The sequence below is a fragment of the Garra rufa genome, chromosome 22 (genome assembly GCF_049309525.1).
Source record: "Garra rufa chromosome 22, GarRuf1.0, whole genome shotgun sequence".
Lineage (NCBI taxonomy): Eukaryota > Metazoa > Chordata > Actinopteri > Cypriniformes > Cyprinidae > Garra > Garra rufa.
Window position 1 is genome coordinate 12121436 of NC_133382.1, and position 27534 is coordinate 12148969.

General features: G+C 36.8%; 2 protein-coding genes across 2 annotated transcripts in view; one reads left to right on the plus strand and one right to left on the minus strand.

Moving 5' to 3' along the window:
- btbd16 (BTB (POZ) domain containing 16) overlaps window positions 1–4643 on the minus strand; it is a 34659-nt gene extending 30016 nt beyond the window's left edge. Inside the window, exons 1-3 of the mRNA XM_073827727.1 lie at window positions 4585–4643; window positions 857–905; window positions 613–766 (exon numbers count right to left, since the gene is read on the minus strand). Coding sequence (XP_073683828.1) covers window positions 613–766; window positions 857–905; window positions 4585–4643 — 262 coding nt within the window. The remainder of the gene's footprint in view (window positions 1–612; window positions 767–856; window positions 906–4584) is intronic.
- A 738-nt stretch (window positions 4644–5381) lies between these two features.
- The window catches only part of waplb (WAPL cohesin release factor b), an 81897-nt gene continuing 59744 nt past the window's right edge, over window positions 5382–27534 (plus strand). The window contains exons 1-2 of the mRNA XM_073828355.1: window positions 5382–5614; window positions 13173–13660. Coding sequence (XP_073684456.1) covers window positions 13195–13660 — 466 coding nt within the window. The 5' untranslated portion in view covers window positions 5382–5614; window positions 13173–13194. The remainder of the gene's footprint in view (window positions 5615–13172; window positions 13661–27534) is intronic.

Sequence of the window (27534 nt, forward strand, 5' to 3'; positions counted from 1 at the left end):
CCCTCACAGGAGATTGTGCACACTTTTACTTCCTCAAAAAAACTCATTGTGCATGATTTATAAGCCTGTTTCCTCATGGGGACCTAAGAAATGTCCCCACAAGGTCAAAATCTACTGGTATTCCTATCCTTGTGGGGACATTTGGTCCCCACAACGTGATGAATACCAGGTACACACACACACACACACACACACACACACACACACACACACACACACACACACACACACACACACACACATATATATACACACATATATATAATATATATAATAAATGCATATAAAATATAAATTAATATGTTGTAAATGAAACAAAGATGGTTGCAGGATTATAATTAAGGTATCTTAATTATAAAAAAAATATCTTCTTTTGTGTTCAAAAGTTGAAAGAAATTCATACAGGTTTGGTACAACTTGAGGGTGAGGAAATAATGGCAGATTTTCATTTTTGAGTGAACTATTCCTATAAAGGGATTTACATGCTAGAACAGTATTTTATTTTTTATGTGTGCATAAATCCAAAATAAATTTTCTGGAGTTTCAATAATCCAGAGTGTAAAGATCATCCAAAACATTAGTTTGCATTTTTAGGCTGATAGCACATCTCACCTGATTTGATTTTTCTCTCTGCTGTTTTATCACCAAACTCTTCAGACCTCTGAATCTGTGCCTGACCCAGCAGGTCACTGCCTAAAGCACCTGCCAGCTGCCAGCGGTTAGTGTGCCCGGCTTGTGTGCGCTGACATATTGAGTGAGCTGACACCTGTTAGAAGCACAGAATAACAGTGTGTGCTAAACATTCCAAAGGGAAATAAATATATTTCATGAAGTCATGAAAGAGATTCAAACTCACACTTCTTGTAGAGTTTTTTTGTGAATTGTGGGAGGCTATAAACATCGACCTGAAAAACAAAACCACTGAATGAGTAGCCTAATAAAGATTTACACACACAATACCTCAAACTCTTTTATGAAATGAACTATAGATATGAAATGCATTGTAGAATATTTTAACTACACTGATTAAAAAAAAGTTGATGTCACAAATAATTACAAAGAAACGATAAGTAGCCTAAACATTCAATTAATCTTGAAATTTTAAGTCAAAATAGTAGGCTGTTTTCTCACACTTTAATAATAGTTTTTTTTACAACTTCAAAACAAATTTACAGTGTAAAAACTATATTAAGTGATTCTGGTAAATCTGTAGTACTTCGAATTTTTACATTTTTAAAAGTCTCTTATGCTGTCAAATATTTTTACAATATGAAATAACTTCTATTTGACTACATTTTTAAAAGTAATTATCCCTGTAATGCAAAGCTACATTTTAAGAATCATTAATCAAAAGTCATTTAATTAAATTAAATTAATCATTTAAGTCACACGATCCATCAGAAGTCATTTTAAAATATATATTTATATCATCATTATGAACAAAGCTGGGTAGTAACTGATTATGTGTAATCAGCTTCCAAAAATTAGGTACTTGTAATTAGATTAAACTACACTTTAAAATAATCAGACTTCAGTTACTTTTTTTATGGATCACGTAATTGCCTATTATTTACACAATAGTATTAATTATTCATAATTTATTGATTCTCCGGATGCAACAGTCGCACCGCAACAGCTAAAGTCTGTCTAGACTGGACGTGACAAAGCGACCGTTGCAAATCATTTAAACTTTTTGTGAGCACGTCATAAATAGAACGCGGCAGCAGATTACTGTCGGGGATTTGCCGTGTCGCGCCACGCCGCCCCGCATCCAGTGTAGACAGCATAATAGGTTCTATTGTATTTTGTCGCGTTGTGCTGCGCCGCTCGCGTCCGGTGTAGCGGCCTCTGGCGTGGCGGCCATCTTGGCCGGAGACACTGAGGCCTGCTGTACTGAGCGCTGGGTGGCAGCTGGCGGGCTTGAGCGCAGAGAGAAAGCCGGCGCACTTGAGCGCTGGGTGGCCGCCGGTGGAACTGGGCTGAGGATTCTGGTGGAGCTTTGGCAGACTTGGGGAAGCGTGGAAGGCTTGTAGGGATCGAGCTCATTGAAGAAGTAGGTGGAGGACACTGGCTGGTGGTGAACTGGAGTGATTACATGCTTTCGGATGGGAGGAGGATAGGAATCCTCCACATCGGCATAAACTTAAAATAATTAAGTAGAAATTACTCTTCAAACTCTAACTGTACATGTTACATTTACTTATTTCTAGGGATGCACCGATACGAATCGGCCGATCATGCTTGCGCGTTTTGTCAGTAAAGCCGGTTCTGTAATCAGCGGTAAATGCCATCAGGTGCGTGATTTCAAGTTGAGCCGTATATACTACACACCGCCGTTGTTTACCGACGAGCTGCGCAAATCAATGTTCATTATCAGTGTGAATGTGCGCAGCTCGTCAGTGAACAACGGCTGTGTGTAGTATATACGGCTCAACGTGAAATCACGCACCTGATGGCATTTACCGCTGATTACAGAACCGGCTTTACTGACAAAACGCGCAAATGATCGGCCGATAAGGATCGGTGCATCCCTACTTATTTCCTTTGCTAATTTTGCTTAACTTAGTTAAGTAGGTTTTACTTAATTGCATACTTAAATTTTACTGGAAAAAATATGCGTGCAAAAACTTACTAAATCAAAATAAAGTAAATTTCCTTTTTTTTCCCCAATTGTATCTTTGGAAGGCTTGTGTCTTTTAAAAACATTAAAATGCACAAATTTGATTTGGTTCACGTTTAACAAAAAAACACCAATTCACTCACTCAACAAATTAGAATATGGTGACATGCCAATCAGCTAATCAAGTCAAAACACCTCCAAAGGTTTCCTGAGCCTTCAAAGTGGTCTCTTAGTTTGGTTCTCTAGGCTACACAATCATGGGGAGGACTGCTGATCTGACAGTTGTCCAGAAGACAATCATTGACACCCAAAGCCAAGGAAGCTGGCTGTTCACAGAGTGCTGTATCCAAGCATGTTAACAGAAAGTGGAAGGAAAAAGTGTGAAAAAAAAAAGATGCACAACCAACCGAGAGAGCCGCAGCCTTGAGAGGCTTGTCAAGCAAAATCGATTTGGGTGAACTTTACAAGGAATGGACTGAAGCTGGGGTCAAGGCATCAAGAGCCATCACACACACAGACGCGTCAAGGAATTTGGCTACAGTTGTCGTATTCCTCTTGCTAAGCCACTCCTGAACCACACAACGTCAGAGGTGTTTTAGGCTAAGGCGAAGAAGAAATGGACTGTTGTCCAGTAGTCCAAAGTCCTCTTTTCAGAGCAAGTTTTGTATTTCATTTGGAAACCAAGATCCTAGAGTCTGGAGGAATGGTGGAGAAGCTCATAGCCCAAGTTGCTTGAAGTACAGTGTTAGGTTTCTCCAATCTGTGATGATTTAGGGTGCAATGTCATCTGCTGGTGTTGGTCCACCAAAGTCACTGCACCCGTTTACCATCAAATTTTAGAGCACTTCATGCTTCCTTCTGCTGACCAGCATTTAAAGATCCTGCTTCATTTTCCAGCAGGACTTGGCACCTGCACACACTGCCAAAAGCACCAAAACTTGGTCCCATAGTGAGTCTATGGGGTATTGTCAAGAAGAAAATGAGAAAAACAAGAGACCAAAAAATGCAGATGAGCTGAAGGCCACTGTCAAAGAAACCTGGGCTACCATATCACCTCAGCAATGCCACAGACTGATCACAGGTGACTGATCACAATTAAAGCAAAAGGAGCCCCTACCAAGTATTGAGTACACATACAGTAAATGAACATATTTTCCAGAAGGCCAACAATTCACTAAAAATGTTTTTTTTTTTTTTTTTTAAATTATTGGTCTTATGAAGTATTCTAATTCATTGAGATAATTGAGTTAATTGGTGGGGTTTTGTTCAATGTGAGCCAAATCATCACAATTAAAAGAACCAAAGACTTAAATTATTTCAGTCTGTGTGCCTTGAATTTAATACACGAGTTTCGCAATTTGAGTTGAAATAAATTACTGAAACTACTGAAATAAATTAACTTTTGCATGACATTCTAATTTATTGAGATGCACCTGTATTACCTAAAATGTGTAATGTATTGGATTACATTACTAACTACAATTTTTGTCATGTACATACTTTTGGAATCAGTAACAATTTGTAAGTAATCAACTGAACTCTGATTCTGAATGTTTTTACACAGTCACTTTTGATCAATTTAATGCATAGTTGCCTAATATTAATTTAACATTAAAATAATATTAAACATTAATTTGTATTAACACACACAAACATGCAATATTTATGCAGAAACAATTACACAATTATATAAAATATATTTTATAATATATTATACAATATAAAGCACTTGTTTTAGTTTGTAATAATATTTTACAATAGTACTTTTTTATTCTGAGCAAACAAACGCATACTTGGTGAGCATAAGACATAACATTAAAAAAGTCGTTTTGTTTCTAAACTTTTGACATGTAAGTTACTGTACATGACACTTAAAATGAATTAACCCACCTTGTGTGAGGTCTGAATGGCATATTCCTGGTATATAACTTACTGTACATGACACTTAAAATGAATTAACCCACCTTGTGTGAGGTCTGAATGGCATATTCCTGGTATATAACTGACTCCACTGGATGTGCATTCTCTTTAAATCTAAATAACGTTACTTTCACTGGCGCTGACTGACCGTTCACATCATGTTTTAAACGCTAAAGACGTTAAAACACTTGAGAAAATTATTGAGTATGGCGTTGTTCCCCACTACATCCTAAATAAACACGGAAATCTATTTAACAAACCAGGCAGTACTGTACAGGTGAAAGAGTAAAATAAACTTAACGTTTATGGCCCATGTCTTACTTCTTGTTGACAAGTCCTGTTGCTAGGAGACATGTGGGTCACTTGACTTGTTAGTGTCAGATGACACATATTATTATATTCTCGACTGCAAAAAAAAAAAAAAGAAATAAATAAAATGCTACATAAACAATTTATTTTTTATTTATATTATGCTGACAATGCTACATTGATATATAGCCTACATATTTTTCATTCAGCTGTATTACTAAATACTAGAAATTGATGCTAACCAAAGATTCTAGTTGAATATAGCCTGCTTGAGTGCGTATATATAATTTTCTTTTAAGTATTATAACGTTAAATTCCTTAACATAAAACCAACAAATGCCTACAATTCCCATAGTTCAATGAGAGGTACGTGACGCCCATCGCGTTCAAGTTCAAGGCTCTGTCCAAGACCAACCAATCACACGCCTCGAAAACTGTGACGTATGCATAGCGCCGTCTGTGATTGGTCAGCATTTTTACGCCTGTACCGCGACGCGATTGTCGTGACGCGAAAACGCGAGGGAGGGGGAACGCGAATGGAGGCCGTTGGTGTTTCAGAGCCGAAACAATCGAGGGACAAATACATGAGGAAAACTTAAATAAAAAGTCTGTGAATCTTCATAATCCGTTATATCGAAACTCATATCTCAGATACACGCAAAACTGTGTTGGTGGAGCTCGCGAAGCAGTGCTTGTCAGTATTTAGTGTTTGTTTATAGTGTTAGTGGAGCACAGAGGCCCGGATTCACTCTCTTCACCAACCAGGCGAGTATTTAACCTCTTTTGGTCCTGCTGTGGGTTCAGTGCTTCTGTAGATTCAAAATTTACATTTTGTCCAAAAAGGTGAAAGATTTTTAATACTGGATATAAGAGTGCGTTTCATAGCATTGCATGATTAGCCTGCTAGCCTTTTCATGCTAATCCTCCTGCTAGCCCATTAGCCGTTAGCGTGGTAATGTTGTTTTTATCAACTGATTTGGTTTTCTGGTACTATTTTGTTTTGATCCACGTAAAGAAGTTGTGTTAACGTCTTATTTGCATAGCGAAGGCAAAACAAGTTGTAAAGTGTAAGGTAAACAGAAGGGAACAAGTAGAATTATTAGCATTAGCTTATGATCATAATAGCTTTTAGCACTTTTAGTTTATTGCTGATTATTGAGAGAAAAAGTCGCTTTGTTTGCAGTAATATCGATTGGAATTGTAGCATACCGGTACATTTTGTTTAATATTCTTGGGGTTGTTCAGTTGGCACCAGCTAGGTTGTAAGCCTGTAAAGAGCTGAAGTTATTATGATGATAATACCATGATATTGAATGATTGCTATATTAATGTTCAATGGCATTTGCTTGGTACTTCAATGAATGCAACTCTAAAATCCATGGTAGTTCTTTTGTGCTGTTATAGTAGTCAGGATCTTGGAACTTGCACTGCCTTTTATTATTTATTGTTGATATATAAAAGTTTCAATATTAGATTTTTGTGCACATTATATCAGATTCTTATGTAGGGCACAAAGTGACTTATAAACTGGTTTATTTTGTTACTTGTGATGATTATGTGTATAGAAAGTATTGAGTGGATTTGTAGCATACTTTTTGTTTAATATTTGTAATATTATCAAACCAGCAACAGCCTTAAATTATCATGGTAGTAATATTATTGCTATGAGTGATTGCCATATTAATATGCCATATCATTTGCATCAAGGAATACAGATGTACAACCTTGATTCTTTGTGCTGTTACAGTAGTCAGGATCTTGAAACTTGCACTGTGCAAAATGAAAATTTGTTAAAAATATACTCACTCAGGCCATTCAAGGATGTTGTTGAGTTTGTTTCTTCATTGGAACAGATTTGGAGAAATTTAGCTGAAATCATGAATCCATTGCAGTGACTGGGTGCTGCCACAATAAGATTCCAAACAGCTGACAATAAACCACGTCAATCCAATCCGTCAGATAGCATCTTACGAACTGAAAAGCTATATGTTTGTAAGGAACAAATCTGTAAATAAGATGTTTTGTAACTTAAAACCATGGCTTCTTGCTAAAATACATAGAATTAATCCTTTATCTATAATATTGCTTTCTTCAGTCTTGTCTTGGCTCAATCTGGAGAGAAAAATGCACAAATTAAGGCCTAAGCCCACAAGTGAAAACAGTCCAAAACAGTTTTAAATATGTCGGTGGATTTTGATTTGAGAGCACAACAGAGGATGGACGTTTTCACTAAAGTAAACATTATTATGGACTGGTATTTTGACAGTTTAAAAGGGATTTGTTTATTAAAAACATCTTTTAACTTCACAAGACAATAATTGATCACGTGGAGTTATGTGAATTATTGTGATGTACTTACCAGCTGGTTCGACTCTCATTCTGATGGCACCCATTCACTGTGGAGGAGTGAGCAAGTGATTTAAAATTTCACAGGAATGAACAAATAAACTCATCTATGTCTTGGATGGCCTTAGGCTTGGGTACATTTTCAGCCTTTTTTTTTGTATTAACCATTCCATTAAACTTCTCAGTTTTTTTGACCACATCACGTTAAATTGTTTTTTACTTATGTAGGGAATAAAGCGACTCGTTAATGTTATTTAATTTGATACATATTCAGTTGAGGTCAAAAGATTACATACACAACCAAATGTTGTGAAATGTTGTAAAATGCATGTTATTTTTTTATTTAGTACTGACCTAAATAAGATGTTTCACATGAAAGATGTTTACATATAGTCCACACGAGAAAATAATCGTTAAATTTATAAATGTGACCCTGTTCAAAAGTTTACGTACACTTGATTCTTAATACTGTGTTGCTACTTGAATGATCCACAGCTGTGTTTTTTTTTTTTTTTTGTTTAGTGATAGTTGGTCATGAGTCTCTTGTTTATCCTGAATAGTTAAACTGCCTTCTGTTCTTCAGAAAAGTCCTTCAGGTCTCATTGATATTTAGGCAAATTAAGAGAAATGCACACATCTTCATTATGTTTAAAAGTTTACACCCCTGGCTCTTAATGCATCGTGTTTTCCTTCTAAAGCACCAGTAAGTGTTTGAACCTTCTGTAATAGTTGCATATGAGTCCCTCGGTTGTCCTCAGTGTGAAAAGTTGGATCTCAGAATCATACAATCATTGTTGGAAAGGGTTAAAATTAGGGCCGGGACTTTAACGCGTTAATTTAGATTAATTAATTACACAAAAATAACGCGTTAAAATTTTTTAACGCATTTTAATCGCACTTAGTTTTGCGGACCGATTATACTGGAGCACCAACTAGCGTTCAGACAAACTGCGTCCGTCCTAAATAGTATTGTATGTCCCAAATCGTAGTATGTTTAAAAAAGTATGGTCTACTACTTAACGACCAATGCACACTCTTAACGGCTAATATTGCCCGCAACACACTGCGCCGTGAACGAGGATTCGATTAGAACTACAAACACGCATAAAGTGTTAAAAAACTACAAACATGGAGGATATACGCGACCAACGGACAGGTAGAGAAAGGGGTTTGAGTGATAAATAATCAGTGTGTAACCTGATAAAAAATATTTTTTAAATGTTATCCGCGTTATATTCCATGTGCAGCAACATTTATAATGATAGGTTTGGTCATTAACGTTTAAATGCATAATTAAGCAAACACAAGAGCAGAGTTCTCGGAATGAAAGACTCGTTAAAGAACGTGCCTCTTGCTACACTTAATGGCAATATTCCACTGGTCTGTTGGACTTGGTTGAACAAAAATAAACAATATTTTGTTGCTTAAGCTTATGTATTCAGTCATTATTCAATGGTATACTAAAAATCCATGTAAAAATCTTAATTCTCACTGTTCTCAGGTCAAATATTTATATGCGATTAAAATGCGATTAATTTCGATTAATTAATTACAAAGCCTCTAATTAATTAGATTAAATTTTTTAATCGAGTCCCAGCCCTAGTTAAAATACACAAAAATGCTGAAAAAGAATTTGTGGGACCTCAAGGATTTTTTTTTTTTTTTTTGAAGAACGCAGATTAACTGTTCATGATTCATTAACAACTGTCACTAAACAAACACACACAGCTGTGGATCAACACAGTATAAAGAATCAAGTGTATGTAAACTTTTAAACAGGGCCATTTTTTCATAAATTCAAGTATTCTTTCTCTTGCGGACTGTGTAAATGTCTTTTATGTGAAATATCTTATTCAGGTCAGTAGTAAATAAAAAAATAACATGCATTTTGCAGGGCTCGACATTAAGGCTTGTCCGCTTGTCCGGGACAAGTGGATTTTTTTGTAGGACAAGTGGAAGAGAAAATTGGTTGTCCGACTGGACAAGTTAAATTTCAAACAAAATAAAATGCCATGTTAATTAACGTTATATGCCGTTAACGACAGAGCAGAACGTGCAGCGCAAACACCGAGCGGAATATTGAACAGAGAGCGCAGCGCGCCGACACACACACACACACACACACACACACACACACACACACGGAACGGAAAAGACCTGCTCGTGAAGTTACTGTACGTTCACACCGCCCCGTTAAGAACTCTTGTCAAACAGTACGAGGAAGCTTGTTGACGCTTTGGCCGCTCTGACGTAGCAGCATTCTATGTTCGATAATGGGAGAGTGCGCGAGCGCGCGCGTCTCTCTCTCTCTCTCTCTCTCTCTCTCTCTCGAAATTGCGATAAATTAATCTGTGCGACCTCAAATTATATTTGGAAGCATTTGTGCGAGTGAGAGAAATGAGTGTGGTGCGACTCGGTTTCAAAACTGTCGCTAGCCTAACTACTGACTAGTAGTACAAGACTAAAAGTCTTGATTAACATAAGTTTAAGAGACGAAAAGACGATCGCAATAGGTTTGGATAAATCTTCAAAAAGGCAATGATGTCATTGAATAAATATGCACGCTGTACGTTTCAAAGTCAAAACGCTGCAGGGATGTCTTCATATGAATGTATCTGAAGGGAACAGACTGTCCTCAGAAACATGTCGTTTGTATTGTCATTTCATGTCTGATAAAACCATAGACATAATATCTCTATATATGTCTATGGATAAAACGGCGTTAGTGCTGGTTTGTGTACAGCTGTTACTATGGAAACCGTAGTATTTCAGCGCTCCTAAAGCGCCCCCTCGTGACAAACAAATTAATTTTTATTTTCAATACATTTTTTCAGCTGTTTATGGTCAAATTATTGGAATTATCGATCCATGTGTAAGTGTGAAATAATGTAATTTGCCTTTTAAAAATCTAAACAATTAAGTAATACTAATGTTATATATCTTATATAAATATAAGAAATGATATACTTGATTTATCCCTTTTAATGGTATAAAGGTTGAAATGCCATTGTATTAGATATTTAGTTTTTTGTGTCTGTATCTGAATTATAAATCATGTAATTTTATGGCTTAATATTCTACCGTACATTGTCCAACCCCACTCATACTATTCATTTAGCTTGTGCAGCTCTTAAAAAAAAGGGTCATAAATTGCCTTAAATTGATATTTTAAAATTCTGCAGCTACACTAAATGGTGAAATAAAATTCTTTCCTTGATATTTGTTTATATTTGTGTATTGAAAACATTTTTGATTGACATTTAGACTCCTATCTGATTTTCTATATTTTTAAAAAATGTCTTTTTTTTTATTTGGGCTAGTTAAATTAATTTTTGGGCTATCAAATTCTGATGAGTACCTGCCCGAAGGGCTACCAGAGATTTTGACATTTTGCGAGCCCTGAGCCGTCAATCATTCCCTGTCACTGAAACTGCGCTCCGCTTAACTTAGAACTGGACGTTTTTTTCTCTCTCTCTCTCAACCAAACCCTGTTCCGGCGTTGCACAAACTGCAATTAGGGGTGTGTGAAATGACAATTTTATTTTTATTGTGGACAATTAAAAGGTCTCCACAATTTGCTTTTGAAGAAATATAGTATATTTCGTGCTACAGCGCACATTCTGTCAGATACAATTCTGCCGCCTCCGTGTCAATATACTATACAATGCGGCTCAGATAGCACATGTACGTCTGCAAGATGTCTGATAAAGATCTCTTGATCTGGAAAGCATCTGCTGTGTACAAACATCTGGCAGGCGTCTGTCAGATGTCAGTTAATCAGAATCGGCCATGAAGAATCAAGATCGGTGCATAACTAAAAAGAAATTGGGTGCTCCTAAATTTTTTGGGATGCTCCTAACTTTTTAAAGTTGGGAGCACCAGTGCTACCAAGTAAAAAAGTTAATTTCGAGCCCTGCCTTACACCAACAGCACCATATGAGTTCAAACGGGAACGAAAATTTGTAACCAAATGGAAAGATGAATTCGACTGGGTTATTTATGAAGACGGAGAAATGTTCTGTGGCGTCTGTCGGATAGATAGTTTTAATTTTTTTTTCACCGAAAGTCACCACTACCTCTGGTGATACACTGTGCACATCAGCGTGCAAAGTATTACTTTTAGGGATGCTCATATTGACCGTTTAACCGTTAACCGACAGTAAGAATTTTAACCGATTATTACTATCAGTTAAACGGTTTAAAAGGGTATTTTTTTTTTTTTTTTTTTTACGTTTGCTGCATGGTGAAAGAAATAATGCTATTTGTAAGTTATCTGTTTACTCATGCACGCGTGTCGACGTGCAGTGTGGCTGTACAGACATATTTTGCTTCACCTTTACTTAGTAAACAGATGCAATATATGCAACTCAATGGCAAGTGGCGTTATTGGGTTATCAGAGAGTGAATCCGTGAGTGAATGTATTCAAATTCTGAATGAATTATAGTCTAGAAAGTAAGTGCTATGCGCTCCCATTACAATCACTGGAAAGCTATCACTCATCCTAGAGTAGTTCATCGCAATCTCATAAAGTTATTAAAAAGTAATAAAATAACCTTTACACTGCACAATTAATGTCTTATTTATATAATGCCAACACTTTCTTTGTTTTAATAAGAGAGTTCGCGAAAGTGTAGAATTCAGCAAAACTGAAACCGGCACTTTGGTTGGTGAGTGGATTGTAACATAGCCTCCTGTGATTGGCCACAGTGATAATCAAATCAACATACATGTCTGTGATTGGCTATTGCTGAACGCTGTAAAACACGCATAACGCATATGACAGTGGATGGAAGTCCCGAACCGCAAACTGAAAGGGTTTTTGTGATGGTGTTTTTTTCGCGGATCTAAGAGTTAACAGGCGGTCCTGCCTACCCGTACAGCATGTGGACATGTTAAAAACTAGGCACACTGAGGTATTGGCTGGCCTGCTATATATTTTTATGTCCGACGAGAAGAATAAGACCGGTACAGTTCTTCAAAGCGCATAAAAGGATTCAGTGTGTTTTAGTTTTGTCATCTTTATTAGGTAGTTATTTAATTTATACATATTTAGTGTAGGCCTATTTATATTATTCTTTTTTTTTCATTCAGATTTTCTCTGTTCTCAGAACCGCTGCTGATGCGTGATAATTTAAGTATATGTCAATACAGTTTTTGTTGTTGCTCTGTATGCTGCTGTTTGCACGTTAAAATAAAACATTTGCTTGTATTTTTAATGTATCATCACAGATACTCGTGCATTCTATTTTTATTTTAAACTAATTTATTATTCTAATTTTATCAGTTAACGGTTAATGTTCGGATAACGAGCAGCGGTTGTCGGTCAGGAAAATTAACCGAAATGAGCATCCCTAATTACTTTGTATTATACTATGAGTCTGGAGATCCTTCTACTGTTCCTTTCTACTTATACTTCTACGTTCCTTTCTACTGTTTCAACTGAATTGTATTAATATTGATAGTGTTTGGATGCTTTCAATGAATTCTGCATTAGCAAAACAAAAAAATAAATAAATGATATTATAAATCTTTACCCGGACAAGTGACTTTTGTGCATGGACAAGTGAAACATAAATTTACTTGTCCGAAGGACAAGTGCCTCAAAAAGTTAATGTCAAGCCCTGCATTTTGTATGATCCCTCTTGTTTTGGTCGAATAATTAAAATTTTGCAGATTATGCAAGGTGTATGTTAACTTTTGACTTCAACTGTATGTGTACAGTAATCAAAATCTTATCATGTAGTAATTTTGGCATTCTAGTTTCATACTCTTTATCGGCACATAAACGCAAGAAGTTATCAGGTTTGAATATGAGTACATCTGTTTTACTATGAGCAGCTTCAAGATCTTTTAGGTTCACACATGTCGAATGCTGAGTAATGTTAATTTTATTTGTTATGAACAGATGAAACTTGGAGCATTTGATTACAAAACAGCCGGTGAATTATTCATGTAACACTTTATGATCTTTCACAGGGAATATGAGACAGATGCCACAATGACATCTAGATTTGGAAAAACATACAGCCGAAGAGGAGGCGATGGAACCTCCAAGTTTGACGAGGTGTTGTCCAATAAAAGAGCCACGCTCAGTACCAAATGGGGTGAGACGACTTACAAAGCCAAGGTGGGAGCAAAGAGGCCTGGTTTGAAGACTGAGGTGACAGATCAAACCAAGAGGTCCAAGGTCTCTGACGGTGATGGCTCAGAGGATCCGTTCGGATTCGACAGTGACGACGAATCCAGGCCGGTCACGTCTCGTAGCGTAGCCCAGGCTAAACCCAAGGTGACGTCCACAGGAGGATCCCAGGCCAGCCTAACGCTGGAGCCTAACAGCAGGGTGAACCAGCCCGCCAGCGTAGAGGCCGTGGCCCCCAGCAGGGCCCCTTTCACTCTCAGCACTGAGAGAAGTGCTCACAAAGTGCCAGAGGATCCTGGGAAATTTTTTAACACCTCTACTACAGGTATGTTTTTCCATAAAGGATTTTTTTCCCCCTTTTAAAAAATTCATTGCAGTTGTATTTAAACACAGCGTTTAAACACTGCATGATTTGTTCCAGCGTCCCCACATTAATCAGTTGTTGTTATAAGCTGTCAGAGTCTTTCAGGTGTTTGACCCGTTTAACTTCACGGGAAGCAAGTGTGAGCTTACCACATTGTAAAAACCTGCCCTAGATAGGTTTTTGTGGTCGTTTACTTGCCTGAAACATTTGAACAAGCAACTTTAATTTTCTAAACAAAACCGCATCTAAATATTTCGTAGTTTGACTTTGCAGTTCATATTTGGCATTATGGGTATTTTCGAAATAGGGAAGCGTATGCAGTATCATCAAGTCTCCAGATCCTTGACTGTCCTGTAGAAGATTTGTCAGCTGTTTCTTACAGTTTCTTTTGCTCAGATTAAGGGGTGTGCAGGAGCATTGGTGACGTCTACTTCAGTTTATATCATCAGGTGTTTCTGACAGATTTTAAGTATCTTTTACAAGTGCATGTGAATGTTTGGAAGTAAAATAATAATGTTTGTTACTAAAGCCTGGAATAAACACCAGGCATCATACACTTGATGACATTGTAATAGTTACAGTGGAAAAACTGCACATCATATGTGACCCTGGACCACAAAACCAGTCTTAAGTCGCTGGGGTATGTTTGTAGCAATAGCCAAAAATACATTGCATGGGTCAAAATTTTATTATTTTTTTTTTTTGCCAAAAATCATTAAGAAATTAAGTAAAGTTCATGTTCCATGAAGATTTTTTGTAAAATTCCTACTGTAAACATATAAAAATGTAATTTTTGATTTGTAATATGCATTAAGAACCTAATTTGGACAACTTTAAAGGTGATTTTCTCAGTCTTTTTGATTTTTTTGCATCCTCAGATTTCTGATTTCAAATAGATTTATCTCAGCCAAATATTGTCCTATCCTAACAAACCATACATCAATAGAAAGCTTATTTATTGAGCTTGCATATGATGTATAAATCTCAGTTTTGTCAAATTTAACCTTATAACTGGTTTTGTGGTCCAGGGTTACATATACTAAATGACTGAGGATTACACACCACCAGAGATTTAAGTCATTGTGAACACAGCAAACTCTCTCAGAAATGTGCCTTGTTGCTAGGAAACAAGTGAAAAATGAAAACAATATGTGTTCTAAAATCAGCTCAAAATACCAAACATGTAAAAAGCACAAAGCGATTTTCTGTGAAATCTGTCAACTCATATCTGCAGACTGGCTCTGTCTTTCGGCAACTAGCATCAACTTGTCCTGTTTGTAAATCAGGGCAAAAATCTGGGCATAAGTCATGTAGTGTATTTTAGCCTTAAGTGTCTGCTATATGCTGCAGCTCTTTGCTTGGGCTTTTGTATTTGTGTATAGTTTCTAGTTATTACAAATCTAAAACTAATGTACCTGAAAGTGTATTACCAATTCTAATCAACACTAGCCAGGCTGAATTTATGCTGGACTCATGGATATTTGTATTACTGGCGAGTGCCTTTTAATACTTGTCGATTGATTGATTGAATGATTTAGATGGAATTTTTTTATTCAAAATAAATGTGGCCATGACTAACTTTCAAATTGGAATTTAAATGCAAATATCTTGGAGTGAAATACCAAGAGGCTAGGTATAAGAATTAAATAAAGCATACCGTGAAGTCGCAGTTACGTCTGATATACAGTGTTGGCCAAAATTATTAGAACACTAGTATTTTCAACAGCTAAAAACATGGTTTTATGTCAGTTATTTCTATCTTTTGCTGTAGTGTGAGTAGGAAATATCAGTTTACATTTCTAAACATTAATTTTGCCATTAATTGTAATCCAGTGAGATTTTTGTTTGCACAAGGATTCTGATAACAGCCAGTGCTCCACACAGAGATCTGGTCGCATCATCCAGTCTGTCAGGAATGACTTGAAGAAACAGAACAAACTGAGACAGACTAAATCCAGAAGAACTGGGGCAACTTAGGCACTTGTGTAAAAATGTTGTAAAATGTGGATGCTGTCAAAAATAATGTCATAAATAGATTTTCTTTATTACTTCTATTAACTAAATTAAATCAACATTTGGTGTGACTATTTATTTGTGTTTAAAGCAGCCTTTGCCCTAGGTGCACTTGCGTGTAGTTTTTCAGGTAGCTTTGCAGGTAGAAGACATTGACCTCTGTGTGGAGCACTGGCTGTTGTCAGACTCTTTGTGCAAACAAAAATCGCACTGGATTATTATATACAATTATTGGCACAATGTACGTTTTAAAATGTGAACTGATATTTCCTACTGACACAATGCAGCAAAAAAGAGATATAACTGACTTAAAACCATTTTTTAGCTAGTGAAAATACTAGTGTTCTAATAACACTGTAAATATTTCATATTAATATTTCATTTGACTTAATTTTCGTGCTATATAAACAATACAATACTTTGATATTCTCTTACACCTTTCCATGAAACGGCTTGCACAATTTAGTCAAACCCAGGGGTGTAGAAATTGTCAAATGTACAGTTTGCATAGTTTTTTTTAAGATACACTCAAATAAATAACTAAAACATTGAAGATGAAATGTGAACATTCATAGATTAGTTTACATCCAGAACAAAAATGTCCTAATTAGGGTTGCACGGTATACCGGTACTACGGTAGTATCACGATACTAAAGCTTACAAATACCCGCGGTGCCATTGCATTTTTGAAACGGTAGTATCGTCCAAACGGTAGCACCATAAGATATGTTGTATGCACGGCAGGAACACTGTTTAAAACGTTCATGCACGCCAGCAGAAACATTACAAGTTGACTGCCAAAATGTCTTTCTGCTGTGCTTTGTGTAGTACAAGCGGTGTATAGGCTTTATATGCTATTCAGTGTTTCACCATGCTTCAGTTCAGTTTGAAATGAGAAGCTGCACGCGCACGTCCTTGTTCACGCTGCAGTTTCAGAAGAGAGGGTCTGATTCAGACGACTGTCTAATGTTATTTAAAAAATATCAGCCCAAGAATCAATTATTAAACATCAACATATTTTACTAGACAGAATTTTCGTATTTTTATTCATTTGCCCACTTTTAGAACATGTGTAATAATTTGTTTCTGGAAGCATCTTTGCGATCACGAATGCAATTCCATTCAATAACATAGTGGTTTTGACCTTGGTTCTTATCAATCATATATATATATAACTTGGATATTTTAAGATATGGCAGCAAAAATGCCCCTGACAGTTCAGCAATAAGACACGAGCAAGATGTTTTAGTTTCGTTTCTGTGTTCGAATCTGAATTGGCGTTGGTTTGGGCGAATCACTGATTCACTAAGCCATTCATAAAAACGAGTCATTTGATTCACCCCTGAATGATTCAGCCGTTTTGAAAGAATCGTTTGAACAACTCAGTGATTCAATCATGAACACTGCTGCCATCTGCTGGCGGTTTTAAGTTTCCCGTCATGTTCCATTCTTTTCCAACATATTTCTATATTCAGAGTTTTGTATTTAAAACATTTATCTTATATCATTATTTATGCAATTATAAGTACAGTCTAAATGCATAAATACCACATCTAAATGTCACTCTATGAAGCTTCTGTGCAGTGCTCAGATGACTTTTGTTGACATGATTTCATGGATAACAATAGCCAGTCATTTATTCACATTAGTGAAGTATTCAGAGAAAAATCTTGCCTGTTTTCATTTACATCTTTTTATTCATGAATTTTTTTTATTCATTTTGTAGATTTGAATTTTAAAATAACAGAATACTGCATGGTATCGTGATACTACTTGGTATCGTGATACTTCAGCTGGTATAGTATCGTAAGTCATTTTTATGGTATCGTGACAACCCTAGTCCTAATAATTTAATCACCTGCATATAATGTTAATGTCTTTCTTTTTTCAGTCGAAAATAACTTTACATTTTTTGAGGAAAACATTCCAGGATTTTTCTCCATTAAGTGGACTTCAATGGTAGCCAACAGATTGAAGGTCCAAATTGCAATTTCAGTGCAGCTTTAAAGGGCTCTACATGATCCCAGCCGAGGAATAAGGGTCTTATCTAGTGAAACGATCAGTCATTTTCTAAAAAAAACCCCCACAAATGCTCATCTTACACCAGCTTTCTGTCCTCGCATTACGTGGTAACGTTGGAAAGGTCACGCATGATGTAGGCAAAAGTACAGACCCAGTGTTTAATCATTAATGAGAAAATGTTAGTTTTTGCTCTAATTTACCATTTTGAGTATACAGACAAAGAACTAAACTGCCAATGAATTTTCAATGTGATTGCGTAATGTGTGAAGTCGTGGACACTCGTCGCAGAGCTAGTGCAAGGCGAGCATTTGTGGTTAAAAAGTATATATAAAATTTTATATTTAGAAAAAAAAACGACAAATCGTTTTGCTAGGTAAGACGCTTATTTCTCAGCTGGGATCATGTAGATCCCTTAGAAGCTGCATTGAAACAATTTAGATCTTTAACCTGTTGGATCCCAATGAAGTCCGCTATATGGAGAAAAATCCTGGAGTGTTTTCCTCAAAAACTTAAGTTTCTTTTCAACTGAAAAAAGAAAGGTGTAAACATCTTGTATGACATGGTGAGTAAATTATCCGGATATTTTTATTCTGGAAGTGAATTAATCCTTTAACCAGTGAGATTACAGCTTGTGCGCTGTGACAGTGGGAATTTTGCAAATTGAACAGTGAATTGTCTTACTGTTTCCAATATGGAGTTGTAGATAACATGGGTTTCTTATATTTAGGTGGATATGCAACAACAACAACAACAAAAAATCCTCCTCATACCCAACACAATGCCAAAACAAACTGTCACATTTTGATTTCTTATATGTGTTGTAAGGAGGGAAAAGAAATGTGGAAGTGAATGTGGGTGGAATTTCACATGCGGGTTGCTGTAGGGATGTTGGTTTTAGCGGTACATCCACTGCCATAAGTGCTGTAAATGCTCAGGCTGTAGACTTGTGTAAGACCCTGTGTAATATCTCAGTAATGGATACGCCGGACTAACTCTTGCAACAACAGCCTGGAGCTCCCAGCAGACCAAGAAATGAAAATCTTTAATTGGCCCAAACTCTATTTTACATTTCCTCTGCGTAATTGCTTTTTCAGGTTGGTACTCCTCCAGGGTCTTGCAAATCATTTGGCTGACTAAGTAATCAATGAGGTGAAGTTAGGTGAAACTTTCAGAACACTGACACCCGTCAGCGGCGATGTTAATACGAGGAGAACACTTAGACGCCGATGGAGCGTAGAGTCTGGACAGGCTCCTGTGAGCTGCTTATCTCATTTAGAAGCACAGCACAAAGAACTCATCACCTTGTCTGTAACTGCTAAGGGTCTCTCATGATAATGCTTGCTGATGAGTGGCTCTCCCTAAGACACTTCATTTTGGTTGCTCCTATGCATATTGCTTGGGTCAATCTATTATCTGGCAAAAGTAGATGTTGATGTTCATATCAATCTCTAGACAGCAGAACAAAGCCTGCTGGATCAAAGGGGAATTTATAGACAATAACTAAACTTTCAATTCATGGAAGGAGATTTTAAAAGCCTAAATGTTAAATATCCAGTATGCAAATAACAACATATTTTTAACTTCTCAAACTGAACTTCTTAAATGTTCTACTGAATTCCAGAAAGAATGGCAAATTACTTCTGGGGAAATCTGAACAACATTAAATAAAATGCAAAGTAACACCTGGAACATCATAACTAGAGCTTTAACTCCATTTGTTGCACGACTCACTCATATATAAAAATGGGCTTTTTCTGGACTAGGAAAATGCTATAATAAGCACAGTGAGATATAACCATGCTCAGCAGCGTTTAACACATAAATACTCCCACACAGTCGAGGTGTTTCCCCGTTTGCACCAGATCTTCTTCTGCAGCTGCAATAACTGCCTTGCCTTGGTTATCAGGCGGGGCCCTACGCTTGCTTTTCTTTTTAGTAGCACGTTCTAAACCGTAATAAAAAATTAGCCTAATACGAGGTGATATTTGACGACTCAAAGTGATTTACAGAGTTTTTTTTTTTTTTTTACCAAAGATTTTACCTTTGTTTCTAACTTTATTAGACGTATATCATCTTTTATGTCAAATAAAAAAAAAAAATTTAAAAATAACGTTCTAATTAAAACAACAGAATAATAACAAGTAGGATAAGAATAAGTTACCAGTCAAATGAAATCGGTATTAACAAAATTAATTTGTACTACAGAGGTGGCACAGAAGAACAAAAAAAGTGGCTTGTAGGTGTATTTTCATGTTTAATGAGGCTCAGAGGTGGCATGAGTGCAGTCAAATTCATAAATTCATGTTGAGATGAATGTTTTAAAATTTTGAATACAGAAATATTAAATGATTTGAATAACTTAAAAGATTGTTTAAAAATGAAACTAAATCTGCCAGTGGGTCTGTCACTGATTTAATTACTGAATCATATCATTCATTTGATTCATTCAAACGGCTGATTCATTCAGAAATAAAGCAAGTGACTGTCTTTATGAATGGGAAATTGAATCATTTCATTTCAATTGACTCACTGATTCGTTTAAAAACGCACGTTCATTCATAAACAAAACACCGTTATAGTTAGACCATGTCACTTAATAATAACTTGTTTATTTAACTGTTGTATTAAATCAATATTTAATTTACAAACTCCCTTAAAAATGATTCAAAGTTGTCACTGATCTTAGTTCATTGCAAAGTTCCATTATAATCAACAAAGCTTTCTAAACTGCACAATGAATTTTGACCGGAAATGACACAGGCTTCTTCCAAAAGATAATAAGACGATGTACAAGAGGCATCATTGTAGGAAAAAAAAAAAACATGTCTAAGCTTTTATTTACATTTGAACAAAAAGTGGCATGTCCAAAATTATTCATACCCTTTACAAACTGTCACAGTCTATAAGAAAATCCAAAGTTCTATACATTCCAAATAGTTCAAGCTGTTCCCAAATCACGACAACGGCCCAAAACACACAGCAAAAGTGGTGAAGAAATGGTTAGCAGACAAAAACATTAACGTTTTGCAGTGGCCCAGCCAGAGTTCTAAATCCAATTGATAATCTGTGGAGGAAGCTACAGATCAGGGTGATGGCAATGAGACCCTCCAACCTGAATGTTATAGCTCATCGCTAAAGACGAATGGACAAAAATACCAGTGGAGACATCCAAAAAACTGGTCGGCAATTATAGGAAGCGTTTGATTGCTGTAATAGCCAATAAAAGCTATAAGCCAATTGATTATTGAGAAGGGTATAAATAATTTTGGACATGCCACTTTTTGTTCAAATGTAAGTAGATGAGTAAGATGAGTAATATTTTTTTTTTTTTCCACAGTGACTCTAGTACATCATCTTATTATCTTCTGAATCAGAATCAGATTCTGGGAGACGTCTGTGTCATTTCTAATCAAAAAAGAAAACTTGCTGGTTGAATAAAAGTAACTTTAAGTCAGAATTTGCCAGGGGTATGAATTATTTCGGGCTTGACTGTATGTCTGTGATGCATTACTCAATGTTGCAAAAACACATAGAAACCTTTGAAGCTCCCCTGAGCGCAAACTTGCAAACATGCTGATCGGGTCAGTTGCACATGTTGCTCCTAAATGTTTTTTCATAGTCACACACAGTAGTTTTTAGTGGCAAATGCGAGTGAAGTGGTCGCACTGTAGGACCCTGTCAGGCAGACTCATTTTGACTTTAAAAATGCTTCCTCTGTCCAGCTGTTTTGAATGCAAACATTGTCTTGGATGAACAGATCCCCAGTTGTAGGTTCTTCACTTCTCACTGACATTACAGATTATTCACTGTAACCGAAAGGAATGTGAAACAATCTTTGACAGCTCCTGTTTATCTAATAGTTTTTTTAAAAATATGTTGGTGTGAGCTGGAAATCATCTGCTGCTCTAAGAAACCTCCGCATGTGGAAAACAAGCGTCCCGTGGTGGCCAGGGGACAGGATGGGATTAGCGATGACACTGACAGTGATAAGACACAGAGGCTGAAGTAGAGTGAGGGAGGAACGTGGACTTGTTTGACTTCTCGCTGGTTGAGAGATTGAAACTTGTCAATTCTCTGTCAGAGTGGTGATGTGAAAGCGCTGCCGAGTGGAAAATATATATCTCTGGCCTCTTGCAGAAATGTAGTCTTTTCAAAATGTCAAAGAATGGTCTTGTTCCCAGTTATTCGTTTACTTGACAGAAAAAAAAATGGATTTATTTCACTTTAAAAATCTAAATTGATTTAATTTATTTTAATGGAATGTTGCAGTATTTATGTAAAATTTATCTTTTCTTTCTTTTTGTAATTTTAAAAATAGAAAGTAACTTCATCTCTCTTGCCTAACTCATCTGTCATGACGTGTACACCTTTAATAAGGGGTCAACATGAACTGCGAGCACTTGGAATACCTGGAATCGGAAATAGAATGGGACATTTACTGTCGAAGATTGGTCATATCAATCCGTACCACATCCAGTCTAGTCAATCACTTTAATTAACGTTTGTTTTTGTGTCTGGATTTATTATTTAATACAGTTTTATTATCAGTGGTAATCAAGTGAAGGCATAAAACATTAACTATTTAATCTTTTAAAATGTAATCAAATTAAAATGCAACAGGTTTAATTAATACATGGGTGAAAAACTCTGATATTCCTTAAAATATCCAGTTTTAATAATAGTAATATGTTTCTGTCAATTTCAAGTTTTAATTGGATTTTTTTTTGTCATTGTCGTGAAAACCTTTTAAAGGGCTAGTCCATCCAAAAATGAAATTCTGTAATTAATTACTTAACTTTGTTCATCTTCAGAACACAAATTAAGATATTTTTGATGAAATCAAAAATCCTCCATAGACAGCAAGGGTCCACGTTCAAGGCACAGAAAGGTATCAAGAACATCGACAAAATAGTCCATGTGACATCAGTGGTTCAATATGCATTGTTTACATTTAGAGAAGAGCCTGCATTGTGATAGTCTTCAATATGGTACTAGGGTGACAAAGAAGAGAAGAATTGTTAAATAAAGTTGTTACTTTTGGGTTTATTTGCACACAAAAAAGTATTCTCGTAGATTCATAAATGTACTGTTGAACTACTGTCACATGGACTATTGTGTTGATGTTCTGGACCTTGAACATCTAAGGACCCTTGCTTTCTATGTAGGGTCAGAAAGCTCTTGGGTTTCATCAAAAGTATCTTAATTTGTGTTCTGAAGATGAACAAAGATCTTACAGGTTTGGAATGTCATGAATGTAAGTAGTTAATAATGACGCCTGCTCACGCAATCATTCTAATATTGAATATTTCACACATCAGGGAGCAGCTATCATACGCAGAGTATTTAAATCTCTTTTAAATAAGCGGATATTCACTTTCACTTTCAATTCTGCGATCACATGCACTCTGTCTAAAGGGAGCACATCTTACAAGATCAGATATGAGCACATTTTCTGCTCAAATCATCCTCCAGCATGGTTTGTCAGTTATCTCTCTTTACTCTTGTCTTGACCCATGATCAGCTAAATCTGATTCCTGCAGCTTGCGTTGGATGCAGGGTTGCCAAATTTGCATTTTTTGCACAGAACTGGGCTAATTTTTACCATGGGTTAAATGTTTGTTTGAAATGTTGCATAAATTACATTTGTCTGAAATGCTTGCCTTGTATTGAAACGTTTTGCATTCTACCCATGATAAAACTGTGCAAGATGTTGAGGTTTGCGATGGTTCCTGACTTTGGGGTCGTGCCCTTAAATCCACGAATTTAAGGGATAGTTCACCCAAAAATTAAAATTGTCATCATTTACTCACTGTCATATTGTACCAAACTTGTATTAATTTCTTTTCTTGTGCTGAACAACACAAAAGTAGATATTTTGAAGAATGTGGGTAACCAAACAGCTTCTAGTCCCCATTGACTTTGAGAGTAGGAAAAAAATATGGAAGTCACTGGGGATCAGCAACTGTTTGTTTACCCACATTCTTCAAAATAATTTTTATGTTCAACAGAAGAAATACAACTTAAGAGTGAGTATTGGCGCTTTTCCACTACACAGTACCAGCTCGCCTCAGCTCGGCTCTGTTTGGTTTTCCACTGTGTAAAAGTTGTACCTGTACCGGCTTCCAGGTACTTTTTTTCGTACCACCTCCGGCGAGGTTCCAAGCGAGCTGAGGCGAGCTGAGGCAATACTAAAATGTGACGTGAAAACACAGCAGACTGCTGATTGGTCAGAGAGAATCGTCACTATTCACTGCGTCATCATTGCACGCGCCAGCAATAGTATCCAGAATAACCCCGCCATTTTTAAAAAGTTTGGCCAGAGATTGCGTGACATTTCCAATCCATTACATATTATGGCAACTCGGAAGAATACGCCGTGGTCAAACGAGGAGGTGCAGACAGCGGGTGTGTGTCGCATAGAAGATTACATCACGGCAGTTTCTTGCAGCGTCGCTATGACAACCAGGTACTATTGTGGAGGTACAGGTACAACTTTTACACAGTGGAAAACCAAACAGAGCCGAGTCGAGCCGAGGCGAGCTGGTACTGTGTAGTGGAAAAGCGCCATAAATGATGATACAATTTAAATTTTTGGGTCAAATATTCCTTTAATGTTTATAAAATAAAACAAAACGAGAAATAACTTACTGCTCTTGACAGTAGACATTTTTTTTTTACATATATTTTTGCACCAAATAGTATCGATAACAGTACATATAGTCGATAAGTGTCAGTATCGATAAAATGTAAACGATACCCATCCCTAGTAGTTAATGACGACTTTTTCATTTTTGGGTGAACTATCCTTTTAAGTTGCTGTGTGCTTGTGATATGGCAATAGTTTTATAAATAAATAAACTTAAAATTAACTCTGAGCAGCTCTAGAAAAATGAAGCATTACGCATAATTCAGTATGTGTTTTGTAGATGAAGCTGGTGCAATCGTTCATACAGAACAGACTTAATATTTAAAAAAAGCTGTCTTCTTGCACTTTAATATTCACAGACATTAGTCTGTATCGAAATTTGATTCATTGTACAGTCTACTTTGATTTATTCATCCAAAATTCTGTGACCTCCTGTGCTATAAATTACTTTTTTATAACTATTCTGTGATTTTTGCCCATGTTCCAACTTCAAGGCCGATTGTGTGCTGCTTTTACGTTAGTGGTTGCTGTGTCATGTCACTGTGCATTTGCAAAGTTCACTGCTGCTTAACTTTGGCAGTGGTTGCTGTCAGTCACGTCGCCCAAACACAAGCCCCTATTTAAATTGAATGACTTCTGCTGCCCCATTCAAAACGCTGCCAGTATGAGCGCCTCTTGACTTGATGTTTTCATACATTACCCAGACTTTAATTCAGATGTGTTTGAAGGACTGTTACATAAATCCTTTTCAACTAAGATTTGAAAAGAATTCAGTCATTGGAGAGTGATGGGTAGTTTGACAGTGACTGCTTTAAATTGTCATTAATAGGTTTGTGGTGAATAAACAGTCATTTGGATGAAAGTCTGAATGTTTGAGGTGATCTTGATGGCCTAATTTGTTATTTTCGCCTAAGTGGTGATATAACTAAAATTGTGTAAGTGCTGTTGTGCAATAGATGGTTTTTAAACCTAACAGCTTTTCTGCAACACTTCCTTTGCTATGGAGCTCAATGGGGGTTTTGTATGTTGGGACCTTTTTCCAAAGCTGCCATTAACGTTTTGTCCAGTTTGCTCATTCATAGTTAATTGTGGTTATTGGTGTAATGGAGAATACGTACAGTAATGGAAGAATGGCAGACAGCACTCATTAGCCACGTTTCCACTGTCGGGCCAAAAGCGGGCGTGCTAGTGCGTACCAGAGCCAGTCGCGTTTCCACTGTCACTTCCGGGGCCTGATCGTGCCTCGTCAGTGCTTCCTCAGGGCCAATGGCCCGGGTTTTTCGGCCCGACGAAAACCTTGGGCCAAAGCGGGCCAGCCGGGGCTTGAGGCGTGGTCAAAGTGAAAGGCGGAGTGTGTCGGTGCGGTAAGATGCGCATTTCGCTGTATTACTAATACAGGGCTCTTCTATGTATTTGGGCCGAGGACAATATACAACGCCAGTTTGACGGCGTTTGCAGAAACAAAGACGTGATAAAATACATCGTTGCTGGACTCGCAAAGCTAAATATCCAGCGCACCACAATGCAAGTTCGAGACAAGTTGAAGAAATTGCGGGCGCAGTACAAAGCCATAAAAACGCACAATGGACAAAGCGGTGCCCAGAGAAGACACTTACATTAGGCAGATATTATATGGAAATGCAGTTTTGATGGGCACATTACTTAAATGGTTATCTGATGGGGCACCTTTTGTGTCCTGTGTAAATCAGGTTTTATTCAGTAATAGTTACACTATTAACTGTTGTTACAGACAACTATGTAATGAAAATATTTAAATGCATGTCTGATTAGTGTCTACTCGTATTTAAATTTGGAAAAATGCAAATAAGATCCTATAAAAATGAGATCTGATGTATAAGTTTTTTTACATCGTCCAAAAAACCCCACAGAAACTCACCAACACACCTTGATAAATTGTTAACATACACTGTACCTGTATCTGTACCTAAATAAAAGCATAAATTATACTAGAAGTACAACTGTGTAGTTATTTTTTGCAGTAGTGTGTAGATAATATGCAACATTTTGTTTAATGCAATACCAAGTTAGACGAAAGATGTGTGTGTAGGTCATAAAAACAAAGCTTCTTTTCAAGTGATTTATTAATGTAATATGTGACCCTGGACCACAAAACCACTTAAGTCGCTGGGGTATGTTTGTAGCAATAGCCAAAAATACATTGCATGGGTCAAAATTATTGATTTTTCTTTTATGCCAAAAATCATTAGGAAATTAAGTAAAGATCATGTTCCATGAAGATTTTTTGTAAAATTCCTACTGTAAATGTATCAAAATGTGATTTTTGATTAGTAATATGCATTAAGAACCCAATTTGGACAACTTTAAAGGTGATTTTCTCAGGATTTTGATTTTTTTGCACCCTCAGATTCCAGATATTCAAACAGATGTATCTCGGCCAAATATTGTCCTATCCTAACAAACCATACATCAATAGAAAGCTTATTTACTGAGCTTTTATATTATTTATACATCTCAGTTTTGTAAAATTTTACCTTATGACTGGTTTTGTGGTCCAGGGTCACATATATTACAAATATTGCTGCTGCATAAACAACTGTTGTTGAGCACTTCTTGTATCAGAACAGAGATCACCAACATTACAAGACGTTTCTGCATTGGCTGTATCCGGCTTCCACGTCGCTTTATTGTTCTTTTTCGCCTTGCAGCTAATATAAGCTTTCGCCGTAAACGCTGCTGAGCCTCTGTCTTCGCATCTTGGTTTCGCTGCCTCATCTTCCACCAAGAAAACACCGAAAGGAGCAAACAGCCGCTTCGGCTCTCTTCCTTCGATAATCACACTACGGTGACTTACTTTCAATCTCCCCGCTGAAAGGGGAGGGGTTTTGTGACGTTTGATTCAAGGAGGTGTGTAAAGGGCGGGCTTTAGGTTTGCGCAGCGAGGCTACTGGCTCGATAGTGGAAACGCAGCTTACTTTTGGTCTTGGTGCTTGCGACTTGAGGCCATTGGCCCCGCCGGCACGCTCTTAGCACTGGCTCGCACTGGCCCGACAGTGGAAAAGCGGCTATTATTTACCAGAGTATAAACTAGACAATGTTATGACTGCAGAGGTGTGATTATTGCTTTGAACATGTCTAGCAGTGTGTTCGTATTGTCTTCAGGCTTGTTTGTGGT